General features: G+C 50.1%; 1 protein-coding gene across 1 annotated transcript in view; it reads right to left on the bottom strand.

The window, feature by feature from the left end:
- The window catches only part of Aldh1a3 (aldehyde dehydrogenase 1 family member A3), a 33,513-nt gene extending 23,558 nt beyond the window's left edge, over positions 1–9,955 (bottom strand). The window contains exons 1-3 of the mRNA XM_032893447.1: positions 9,806–9,955; positions 4,630–4,734; positions 1,921–2,061 (exon numbers count right to left, since the gene is read on the bottom strand). Coding sequence (XP_032749338.1) covers positions 1,921–2,061; positions 4,630–4,734; positions 9,806–9,904 — 345 coding nt within the window. The 5' untranslated portion in view covers positions 9,905–9,955. The remainder of the gene's footprint in view (positions 1–1,920; positions 2,062–4,629; positions 4,735–9,805) is intronic.
- Between the last annotated feature and the right edge of the window lie 2,564 nt (positions 9,956–12,519).

The following is a 12,519-nucleotide window of genomic DNA, read 5'->3' as shown; positions in this document are numbered from 1 at the left end:
ACCGATGAGCTCATGCGGGGGAAAACAGAAATGTTTTTGAAAAAGCCAGTTTGGCAGCTTGAACAGTGCGGCTGGTTTTCGGTGTGGCAGGAAGAAACCAGAGGCTTTTACCCTGGGAAGGGGCCACTCTCACTTAGATTCATTCTTGTGAGCCCAAGGCCTCGCACTGGGAAAAGGAAACAGAGCTCGCGGTATCTGCAGACCCCTCTCAAGGAGAGCTCCCCGGGCCCCAAGGAGTACATTCAGGTCAAAAGCAATTCAAGGGTTCTGGCTGATACTGTTCTTTACAAGGACGGCGACTATCCTGACTTTCAACATCAGAAAACAAAAACAAAAACCTCTTTCTAATGTTTTGATCAAAGACCGAAAAGGAGAGGTCCCCTCCTACAAACTGCACCTCAAGGTTAGAAACGAAATTTTAACCAAGAAATCGAATTGGACAACAGCTAGAGCAAAGGTTGTGACGGTTTCAAGACTCCCCGAGGGGCTGGTGATGTCACTTCCGGTCTAGGTGCTTGCCACCAAGTCTGAGAACCTGAGTTGGAACCTTGGGATCCGTATGGTAAAAAAAGAGAAGCAACTCCTGAAAGTTGTCCTCTGATGAATACACAGACACCGTGGCAAGCGCGAGCCCACACGCAGGAACCCATCACCACACACACAAATAATAACGACTAATGCATTTTAAAACAAAAGACTTCCTGTGGCCCAGCGATGTCTTCTGGTCATCTGCCCAGGGACCAAAGGAGGGCTGAATCTTGTTAAAGAACAGACTTACAGCTTATTAATGCCTTCCCAGCCCTGCAGCGGTGCTTACACTCATGGGTAGGCTCTATTGCTATCCTGTCGGGATTAGCCAGGGGGCGGGGCAGCTTGGGTCGGAGCCTGGGCTCCTGTAGCATCAGCGTTAGTACTATTATTGACAATAGCAGTCTCCTCGTTGGCGCTCACTGTATGCTGGGGACTCTGATGACTTTAAATGGCTCTTTGTCAAACAGCACTTGGATATCATTATCTGTGACATTTCACTGAAGAAATAAATCTCAGGCAGTTAAGAAACTAGCATGTAATTAGTGAGTGGCAAAGCTGACATTTGAGCCTAGACCCTTTATGCTGCGCGTCTTCAATAACCGAATCTCATCCTTCCCAACATTCTGGATGTGCTCACCACTGCTCTGTTCTGGGGCCTTAGGGGGATGCATTCAGACAATGCAGGGACTTTGATTTTCTGTGAACAATCTCATTTGTCCCGTCCCCGCCCCCACACCTGTCCAGCTGTACTACGATGACTGAAAACTGCAGGTAGCACCTAGCCGTTAAATACAAACTGTATTTTTTTCCTATACTGACTTTCCACAGTGAAGGTTACCTTGTAAATCACCTTAAGAGAGGAGAAGCAATGCCTAATAAATAATGTTATAACAGCTCACTGGGATGCAAGGTCAATTGCTTCTTTCTAGAATTTTCCATGTAAGCACGCAGCCCAGGTGATTCTGGATAACTGAAACCTCAGAGAAGGAGAGACCAGCAGGACTCTGATAAGGTTGGGGTTATGTTTGTAAGGAAGTTCGTGTGAAGCAGAAAACAGTTACTACATAAATGTCCAGGTAAGGTCAGGTGAACCCGGCCTCTGGTGACTGGTTGTGAATGTCTCTAGTTTGGGAACCCCAGAGGCAACTTAACTTCCTTTTCACAGTCAGGCCAAGAGGCTGAGCTGCAGTGGAGAAAGCCTGACTTTAATATTGTTACAGAGGAAGTCTTGAGGCTACCTGCTACCCACACCCAAAGAGCAAACAGACCCATAGCCCCACAACACAGACACCTCAGGTATTTCCAGCTGCATCTCATGGGCACAGGTCCCTCAGTGAGAGGGACAGTGAAGACAGTTCTCCCCCAGACCTGCCCGGCACCTGTACTTACAGCCAGGATAGCGCGGTCCCTTTCTATAAGATCAGCCAACTGGTGCAACAACTGGCCACGGCTCAGGGCATCCAGCCTGCGCCACGGGGAGCCCCTCTGGAAGGCAGCTTGGGCGGCCTCCACGGCCTTGTCCACATCGGGCTGCGCGGCAAAACAACAGAGAGAATGTGTCACTTTTCACACGACCGCAGTCTGAGGGCACAGAACACAACAGCGTTTTGCTGTGGAGCCAAGAAAAGGGGGGGGGGCATCTAGACCATCGAAGCAACATGTTTTGTAGATCCCTTGGATGATGTGGGAGCTTTCAAGTTACTTTTTTCACTTTACGTGATAAATCGCCTTTAGTTTTCTGGCCAGGTGTTAATGTTTTATGGAGTCGTTCACCTCAAATATTTTTCTCAATGGCCCAGGTCTAAAAGATTTTCCAGGCCAGGGAGAAGATGGCTCACCCAAGTTCAATCCCCAGAATCCATAAAGGAAAGAGAGGAGTGTTTCCCAAAAAATTGCCCTTTGACCTCCTGGTGAACACAGGAGTGCCTGTAGTCACAGACATGCCACATACATACTAATAAGTAAAATAAAACTTAACACTTTAAGAAAGATTCTCCATGTGTCAGCTCCATTTCAACCACTGAGATCACCACGTACACGCTAAGTGTTGGACTTAAAGAAGGGTAACAACCGCAGGTCTTTGTGATACTTTTCTAAACTGAGACTTGAACTGGAGCCTTGCATGCGCTAGCCAAGCCTTCTACGATGAGCCTTGTTCCTCCCTTCTGTCTTTAGGACAGAGTGGGAGACGCAGAGGAGAATGGGGAATGGGCTCCGAGGCTCTGGTCGCTGACAGACAGACAGGCTCAGTGCAGAGTGTCTGTCTCCCTGGGGCGATGCAGCAGGTAGCTGATGCTGCACTCCAGTCAGGCGAGGCTTCTGCCAAGACCATCTCCAAAGCCGTCACTAAATTTTGGCAAAGGGCAGTGTGCTTCTGGGTGGAGGCCAGGACCTCTCCAGCTGCAGGGGCAGGGCAGTCTCTGTCTCTGGTGCACAGGCAAAACGTTCATTCAGGCTCTGGGAAAAGCCAGAGCCTGCCGCAGAATTCCCGATTTCCTCCGGGGATCTATCAGCCTCCTGTCCCCTTGGCCAGGCCCTCCCAGCCCCCTCCAATCTTCTGCACCTTTATTCTACCCTCTTGGCCTCACTAATGTGCATATTAAGAAAATCTGGCAGGGTGGGGGTGGTGCACAGTTTTAATCCCAGCACTCAGGAAGCAGAAGCAGGCAGATCTCTGTGAGTTCAAGGCTAGCCTGGTCTACAAAGCTAGTTGTAGGACAGCCAGGGCTACCCAGAGAAACGCTGTTTCAAAAGAAAACAACAACAACAACAACAATCTGTTCAGCAGTGGGGATGGTGTACACCTGTAACCTCAGCACTCGACTTGTGGGGCGGAGGCAGAAAGATCAAGAGTTCAAGGCCAGACTGGGTTAAATAGTGAGGACCTTCTCAAGAAACCAAGAGCTGGGTGTTTACCCAGCATACAAAAGGCCCTCGGGTTAACCTGAAACACCAAAAAGAAAACAAGAACGTCTAGTATCCATAGTCCTAGGAAGATCCCAGAGCGTAGGAGTTTTCCACTAGTCTGGGAAATAAAGCAAGATGCAATCTCAGAATTGGGGTTAGTGGTGATGGGGGTGGGGAGAGGAATGGAGGAAGGGAAGAGAAAGGGTGAGGAGAAGGAATGGGAACAGAAGGGAGGAAGAAGGAAGGAAGAGAGGAAGAGGGGAAGGAAGGAAGGAGGAAAAAGGAGAGAGAGGAGGGAGGAAGAAATGAAGGGGAACGAAGAGAGGGATGAAGGGAGAGAAGGAGGGAGGGATGAAGGGAAGAAGGAAAAGAGGAAGAGAGGGAGGAAAGGAGGAAGGAGGGAGGGAGAAAGAAAGGGAGGAAGGAAGAGAAGGAGGAAGGGATGAAGAGGTGAAGGGAGGAAAGAGGGGATGGGAAGGAGGGAAGAAGGGAGGAGGAGGAACGAAGGCAGGCAATCCACCCAGTACTTCAGTGATTAAGCAGAGAGGGTCACGTTTTTCTGCCTCTGTAGGAGGCTGCTTTCTTCAGGGGCCCTTCTATTTAAAGTACATTTGATGGCTTTGACAGGTACAAAGGGCCCACGTCCCTTCATGCCTGTGAGATAGAGGAGGTCTTACACTAGGCTAAAGGTCTATGCAGACTACAGCCTCACACTATCGTGTAAGTTTCCACTAGCAAAGAAACCGACCAACCACATGACATCATTACTACTCCCGGGAGCATTTGGGAGCATCCTCCCCACCCCTCCACCCCCACCCCCTTTTAAGTGTCTCCTGCCAGAATGCTACTTTTCGTGAAACACACCAGCAGGAAATGCCTTCTGGAGAGATTCTTTAATGCTTACAGGTTGAAATAATTGATAAAAACCTTCCCTTTAGCTATGCGATGAAGACAGCTGAGGTCACCCTCAGCGATGGAGAAACATCCATCAAAGACGCCACTCTTTGTAGAGGACCATCTGTAACTGATCCCGTGCTAGGCTGTGTCTGAGCTGCACATACCGACCGGCTGCTGTGGCTGCCCTGGCCCTACCTGGAGGTAGGCCCACGTGCCTTACAGCCAAGCCACACAGCTTCCTCGGCCTCCATTTCTCTCTAATTGAATTACTTAGAAAAGGGGTAGAGGACCCACCTTATCGCCTTCTTCCACCTCACATATTTTCTCTAGAGTTGAAGGGTTATATGTGGCAAACTTTCTTCCACTCTTGGATTCGTGCCAGTCATTGTTGATAAATATCTAACCAGGAAAGGAAGTGTAACAAATTAGGCTTAAATCAAAATCATACAATTTCAACATGCTAAGGATCTTAGGTAACGTCTTGTCCGCCTTCTTCCCCAACCCCCTCCCCAGGATGTCTTATAGATGAGACCTGGAGTGGGAAACAGAACACAGAATCACACGAAGCAACAGATCGGAAGCAGAATTAATCTTTAGAGTTTTTTTTTTAATTATATCGTTGTTTGTAGCAATAGCGTGGGTTTGCCAAGGCATGGATGAATTAAATGTTTATGAAGAGTGTGCACATTGAAGCTTGCGTATTTGTAGGCTTAAGAAAAGGCTGGGCAGGTCTGTGTGTAAATCAGCACACAGTCTGTCTGGTCCCAAAAGGCTGTAAGATATAAGCTGTGCACACTTCCTCCTTGCAAGTAAGACCCCCAGGACCTAGATTTACTTGAGATCTTCCCATAAATCCTTAGGCTTCCTCAAGCCACACGGTGGCATCATCTCCGCGTCCCTCACAGTGTCTACTTCCTGAGGTCTTTTACGAAGCCAGTATTGGAACACCAAGCTAAGTCTCTGGGTTAGGAACATTTTAGATTACTTTAAGCGATATAGTAAACCATAATTTATATCCAGAAATAAGTAACTTGCAAAGAGATTATTTTATAGAAGCCCCCAATTATCCAAAACACAGCTGGAAATAGAATATTTGAAAGGAATTTATCAAATCAGCGTACTGAGACGAATTCTTCCCATTCAGACTGTGTTCTAATCTCTAATCACCTTTAAAAGATGGCGCCCAAACATGTGGTTTCGAGGGACTGGAGAGGTGACTCAGCCGTAATAAGCACTGGCTGTTCTTCCAGAGGATCTGGGTTCAATTTCCAGCACCTACATCATGGCTCACTACTGTCTGCAACTGCAGTTCTAGGGGATCCCACACCCTCAGACATACGTGCATACAGGCAAAACTTCAATGCACATGAAATTTAAAAAGCAAAAACCAAAAGATGTGGCTTTTGGAAGGAACCAGAAACAGAGGAGACAACTAACACACAAAGCAGGATCTGATGGCAAAGAAGACCTGTCAGTCACCAGGAAAGCCACCAGGGAAGCCACCAGAACAACCACCAAGGTAGCCACCATTGTGCTGTAGTTCCCGGAACCTCATTCTTGCAACCCACCCACAGAAAAGGCTGCCATGTGCTGGAATTCTACGGCCCAAAACATATCACATAACTTCATGCAAGTTAGTAAAATGATAATAATTGTGTCACTGCAGGACCAGTTTCAGTGACTGAAGGTGATTCCTTTAGAACACAAGGATTCCCTGATGAGAGTAGATATACATGAGAGAGAGAGAGAGAGAGAGAGAGAGAGAGAGAGAGAGAGAGAGAGAGAGAGAGCAATGAGTGTGTAACTGGTTACCATTTCTTCAGGCTCCCTTGTGTGTATTTTGAAGCTTATCAGAAAGGAAACACCCCAGGCTACCTCTGGAGTGAATCTCAAACACAGGGCAAGCTTCGGCTAGGCCGGTGAGCAGCGGCTGCCCCAGCCCCTCGATATGGAGCTTGGAGCTGAGCATGAAGTTGCAGCAGGAGATACCCAAACATATTCTGGAAGCTCAGCACCTTCCATGTGAGGCCGGGCCCCCAGGGAAGCGTGCAAGGAAGAGGCCTGGCTACAATTACAGGTTCATTCTTCCAGCTGAAACCAAATCCAAGAGTTCACTTTTGCCATGCGGCAAGTAATCACTCGGCAACGGCGAGAAATTAATAAGCGGAGAAGGAGTTAAGTCAGTGTGCAGAGGAAAGTGAAGCCAGGAACAGGCCCATTTGAAGGAAGATGAAATTTCGTCGGTGAGATAATAGAGACTGTCAGTGAAAACTGCTGATTCTAGGTCCTTCCTGGTATCAGTTCCAAGGGGGAGGGAAAGTGAGAAGGTGGTAAAACAGACTCTAAATAGCAGAATGGAGGCAGACTGCGGCGATCGGATGTCTGCCACACGCACCTCATCTCTAGGCACACTCTTGAAAAACTATAATAGGCAATATATACGTGTGTGTCCATGCATGTGTGTGTGTGTGTGTGTGTATATACATATACATATATACGTGTGTGTCCATGCATGTGTGTGTGTATGTATGTCTGTGTGTGTGTATATATATATATACATACATATACATATATGAGTGTGTAGGTGTACATGCGTGTATGTTATGAGTGTGTAGGGGTGTGTGTGTGTGTATATATATATATATATATATATATACCCACACACACATATATATGAGTGTGTAGGTGTGTATGTGTGTATGTAGGTGTACATGTGTGTATGTTATGAGTGTGCGTATGTGTGTGTGTGTGTGTGTGTGTGTGTGTGTGTATTACTTGGTTGCTCATGACATTGATCCTTAGACCTTGCAAGCCAGCAACCTCAAGTAAAACCTCCAGACTGGCTGACCATATTTCCCCTCACAGTGTTTCTCACTGAGCAAAGCTGTTTTCCTTATTCTGCCAGTAAGTAGGATCTTGTAACTGGTTCCGGCCGCCGGTTTTCTACCCACTAAAACAACGTATAAACAAAACTAAGGAAACAGCCATGGGCACGGCCCACCACGGATGTCGGCTGAATTGTTGAGAATATACTAGCTGACTGGTATGGAAAGAAAACATCTCCACTGACTTGAGAACCAGTAGGACTGGGGCGTTATTGAGGTACAAGGTTAGAGGTGCCGTGAGAGGCGGACAGAATTCGTACTTTGTTACTGAAGGCCCGGGAAGGTGTTCTGGATGGAGGTAAAGGTGGTGGTCACACACGAGAACCCTGCTGGCCTTATTTCCAGTAACTTCCACTGGACTCAGCTAAATTCAAAGTGGCTACGTTTTCGGGAGATTTGGGGGAATTTTATTTTTCATAAAAGAGATGGTAACATTTTGTACTTTGATGAATTAGAAACCTGACAGGGGATCTCTGGAAGGGACTTTATAAAGCAAGCGGGACCCTAAAGTGGAAGAGCCTGCCATCCCCTAAGATCAGCATGGGAAACCCCAGAGGACCCTCGCTCTCCTCACCAGAGTCACCCCCATGACCCTGTGCCCAGTGTGAAAGTTCGAGTACAACGGAAGGAGCTTTGATACAATCATCCTCCTGGAAGCTGGTAAGTCACCCTGCCCTTGCCTGCGCTCAAAGCAGCCCTCCATGTTGGAGAAGCACGGCGAGTCAGGGAAGCTGTACCCTTCCGCCGGCTCATGTGCTCACAGCCCACTCTTGGTGCTGGGTCTGGATCTGCTCTTCCACATCTTTGCCTTCCTTCCTTAGCCCGGCCACCCTGATGGTACCAGGTTCACCTTGGCTTTTTCATTGTTCTTAGAGGTCTCTGCAGAGATGCTCGAGAAGCCAAGAGGGAGCAGGTTGGAACCAGTAAAGGGATGAAAGGTATAGCAGGACATCAGGCAGCTGTATCTCCTGGAACGTCCCAAGGGTTGCAGCCCTCGGTTCCCTGCATCCCACTTTCTTTCCCCAGTCTCTATCAGACACCCCTGGACCTTCAACCCTCAAAAGGCAGGGGGCTCTGTCAGAACCAATGACTCCTCTGACAACCTCCCAGAATCCTCTTCCATAAAGGCTGCATCTTTAAATTTTAAAGTGTTCCAGGGAATCGCCTAAGAGGCAAACGTTTCCTGCTCTGTGGCCGGCAGTTGTGGGAGGATTCAGTAAGATCCTAAGCGAAGAGGCAATCCTGTTCACTTTCTGGCTGCTGTGGTGTTTTTATAGAACTGTAAAAACAAAAGAGAGCAGCCACTACCAGAACAAGAGCGGATCATCACGGTGAGGTCTGAGAAATGAAGCCATTATTCGCTCGGTCCCCAGCCCCGATGCTGGAATTCTCCCTCTGAAGCTTACACGGTTAAGGAAACTATATTAAAAAAAAAAAAAAAAACAAAAAAACTTTCAGTCCTCCCGGGGCTGTGCCTCTCTTGATTACAGAGCCTTCCTTGGTAAAACAGTTCGTGTAAATGTCATGCAATTTATATGTCGGCATGGCCGACTTCGGGGACCAAGTCCCAACAGAACAGAATCTGAAGCCCACACATAGCGACCTGCCACTTTCACCTTTTGATTAAAATTACGCGAGAGGGATAATTGCTACTTTTGAAAATAAAATGGATGAAGGCGGTTTCTAAGCATTATGTCAGCCGGAGTTGAGATCCGTGGACAAAATGGGAAAAATAAGAGGGGTTGAAGTTTCCAGACCTGAGAGATCTGCGGTCCCTCAGACGCTGTACACACCTAGCAGGCAGAGCAGCGCATCCCTTTTAGAGTTGTTCTTCCTCCCTGAGCTTTCTCTGTTGCCAGACATCACCATTGTCCCTGCAGCTCAGGGACACCCTGCAGTTCAGATCTCACCACTCTGCCAGTGCCAGCCTCCCCGAAAAGGGCAAGAATTAGGCCTGGTCACTGCCTGTGGCCTTGTTCAACCAGCAGTGGTTTCCCTGGGCCCAGATCTAGAGTCCTTGATCAGTGACTTTCCATCTTTCCTCCCCAGCTCTCCTGGTAAGCTGGGTTCAGGCAGAACACAGGGAAGGTACCGGACCCTTCTCTCATTGCCCAGGAAGACCTACTTACCAGTTACAGTTCCTGGTGTGGCTCAGACTCGATGTCGTGGAGTCCTCAGGTATCTTTAGCTCCCCCCGACCCTGGCACCCCCAACCCAGATCCTAAAGCCAGAAAGCCCTCTACCAAGAAGTCACCCTATGCTCATTCGCCAAAAGCACCAGCACTCAAAGTGGGCGGTGGCCGGGACACACGGGGGTCTCTGCAGGCTGCAACTCTGCACCTTGGGCTCTGCACTGCCTCATTCCTGCTCCTCAGGCTTTGAGGTTTAGATCACCCAGCCAGAAGCTGGGGTTCCCACTCTGGGTGCCCCTCAAAAAAGTGCAGTTTCCAAGGAGCGGACTTGCACCAGAGACGCTCAGGTGTGGGCAGCTCCCTGCGGACTCCCAGCAGGGTTGGCTCTCCCCCCTACCAAGCTGCTCCGTGCAGGAATCTGAGGCCGTCGAGTCCAAGGGTCGCCCTCCTCACCTTAGTGAACTTGACCTCCAAGTTGCGGATGGGGCGCGGCAAGGCAGGCGGTTTCCCATCAGGCTGTCCGTTTTCCACAGCCCCGTTGGTGGTGGCCATGACTGGTTCGCACTCCCTGGTCCGTGTCCCCGACGCACCGGCTCGGCCTGGGCGGTGCGCAGCCTGCTCAGGGTGACAGCTCCGCGCCTTTATGCAGCGCCCCACGCCTCCCGCCCAAGGGGGCCGCCTAATTGGCTGCAGGACGGAGGAAGGGAGGGCGGGCGCGGGAGAGGAGGAGGGGACCGGGCCGCCGCAGCCACCCCTCCCGCTGTCCCTGCCCCAGCGGGAGCCGGACGGTCCCAGCCCGACCTAAGCGGCGGCCAGAGAGCTCTGCGCATCGCCGGGTGGCCACACCGCGGGCTTCCACAGCCCTGAAGGCTGTCCTGCGGCAAGCTTAGAGGGGGCCGGAATTCGCAAGGGTCGGACACCCGTCTGGGCAGGGAGCTGGCTCATAGAGATCACAGTAACAGGCCTCTCTCAGGGCAATCCCGAGACTTTGTCCGAGGCACCTGCGGTCCCAAGCCACCGCAGCCGCTCTCTGAAACTTCGGCGCGAGTGAGCGCTCGCTCTGGGACCCTGCGCTGCGCCTCCCCGATCTAAGCGTTTTGTGGCCACCATGCGTGACTGTCTCGACTTGGGGTCCAGTTGCCAGAAGCCTAGGCTCCATCCTTCCCAAGCTAGGGCCGCCGGCGGAGGAGGTCCACTCGGAGCCCGGCCGGCTGGGAACTTCCTTCACACCCAGGACAGCAGGCAAAAGCTAAGTGACAGCTCTTTTGCTCAGCACTTGGGAGTTTTGCCTGCTGGTCCTGTGACCTTCATAAGTACGCACAGCCCCAGGGAGGCAATTACTTTAATTTTTGAAACGCACAAATTAAACTTCCGTTTAAAAGACTGGAAAAAAAATCCCCCAAACAAAAGACATGAGATCTTTACAGCTAGTTGCTCTCAGACTAAAAGCTCGTAATGTTTATGTTGTTCAGAACTGCCAAGAAGGGGCTGTGGGAAAGCATGTCCAACTCCTCTTATTTTGTCGCGTAGGAAACGCTCTGTTCAACCCAGGACTTAGACTTAAGCCTCATGGGAAAAATGGGAAACCCTCTCACCCAGCTGTAAGGTCATTGCATCAGTAGGTGAGACTTGAACTCCCCACAGAGGAGGGGGTTTAGTCCTCAGAGAGGTTCGGCCATGTGCTTCTGTGTAAGGTGGCTCCCTCTGTCTGTTCTAAGGACTCAGTGTCCATTTCTGTTCCCCATGTTCCTCCTCACTGCACTGTCACTAGGAATCCTTTTGGATAGCCAATGAGCAGTAAACCTTCAGAAAGGCCCTATTTGAGCTCTGTTCACTCAGAGAGTGGGAAGGTCTCCTGCTGTTAGGGATTGAGCAGGAAGGTGAGAATGGGGATGGGGGACTGTGGCCCCCAAATGAGCAAGGACCGACAGGCTTCTGAGAATCTGCCTTTGACACTAGGGTCACTCTTCCTCCATCTTTCCTGTTCTTTCTGGGCTCCCTGCCTGTGTAGCTGGCCCCATGACTCCCACCTTGGTCTACTGAAGACATCCAGGCTGTCTCACACTAGGGCCCCTGGATGCTGAGTCCTGCCATCTGAGTGTTTTTGAAATGCTGAAAGGACCCTTCTCTGTGCAGAGACCAAAGCCTGGCAGTTGTCACAAGCCTATGGGAACTCCTGTCCTCCGAGGATCCTGTCTGGGTTATCAGTTTGACAGGTCTTTAAGAAAATACAAACTCCAAAAATGTACAGAGGACACTGAACTTATCAAGTAGTTGTTAGACTGATGGGGGAGGCAAATGGGTTTGGGGATTAGAACTCTGCTCCCTTTTGGTAAGAATCTATTTCTTTTAAGGTGGACCAGAGTGGACAATGCAGGCTGCCTCATTGCAGAGCCTGGGATCCATTGGCAATGGCCAAAGACAGACTGGATCACCTTCCTCCTCTTACTAACTCCACGTGACCCGGAGGTCAGAGCAAAATACTCAACCATAGATAGTTCCCTGCAGGAGGCAGTTCCCAAAGAGCAGGTCAGGGGGGATGGGCTTGGCTCTGGGCTTGTCCTGACTGGAAGTCTCTTCCTCCACACCCCTCAGCTCACCATCCAGCAGACAGGGAGAAGCTGAGATGCTCAAGTTCTCATTTTACAGGTGAGTAAACAGAGGCAGGTGGATACTTGTCCTAGACCTCACTGTCCTGGACGAGCCAAAGGCGGAGGGAACGGGTGGTGCAGGATGCAAGGAGAGGTTTCTCTTAATAGTCTTCTGTCACATTTCTTCACCTAGGGATGTCCCTGTGTCCCAAGGTGGCCCCAGGGCACCTGATGTAATTGAGGTGCTAAGTATTTTATTAGGTAACAAAATAATGGGGTTGTCTCTTCTTTGGCTGTGTCTGCTAGGAACACTCATGGCCTTGGCCCCAAGGACATGGTCCTAGGGAGCAAGGGAGGGACTCAGTACTTTGCACAGTGGGTCACCAGGTGTTTGGGGGTTTCTGGAGCATTGTGGTTGGTGAGGGCTCAGCCTCCCACCCCACATCCCTGCCTCAGATCCACATCCCTGTCTCAGACCCACATCTCTGCCTCAGACCCAGCTGAGTGCTCCTAGGTTGACACTGGAACTCTGAACTTTCCTGTAACCCCCTTCCCACTCCCTAGTGCTTGGGGAGG

Source organism: Rattus rattus, chromosome 2 (assembly GCF_011064425.1).
Source record: "Rattus rattus isolate New Zealand chromosome 2, Rrattus_CSIRO_v1, whole genome shotgun sequence".
NCBI classification, from domain to species: domain Eukaryota; kingdom Metazoa; phylum Chordata; class Mammalia; order Rodentia; family Muridae; genus Rattus; species Rattus rattus.
This window is presented reverse-complemented; position numbering and strand designations above follow the sequence as displayed.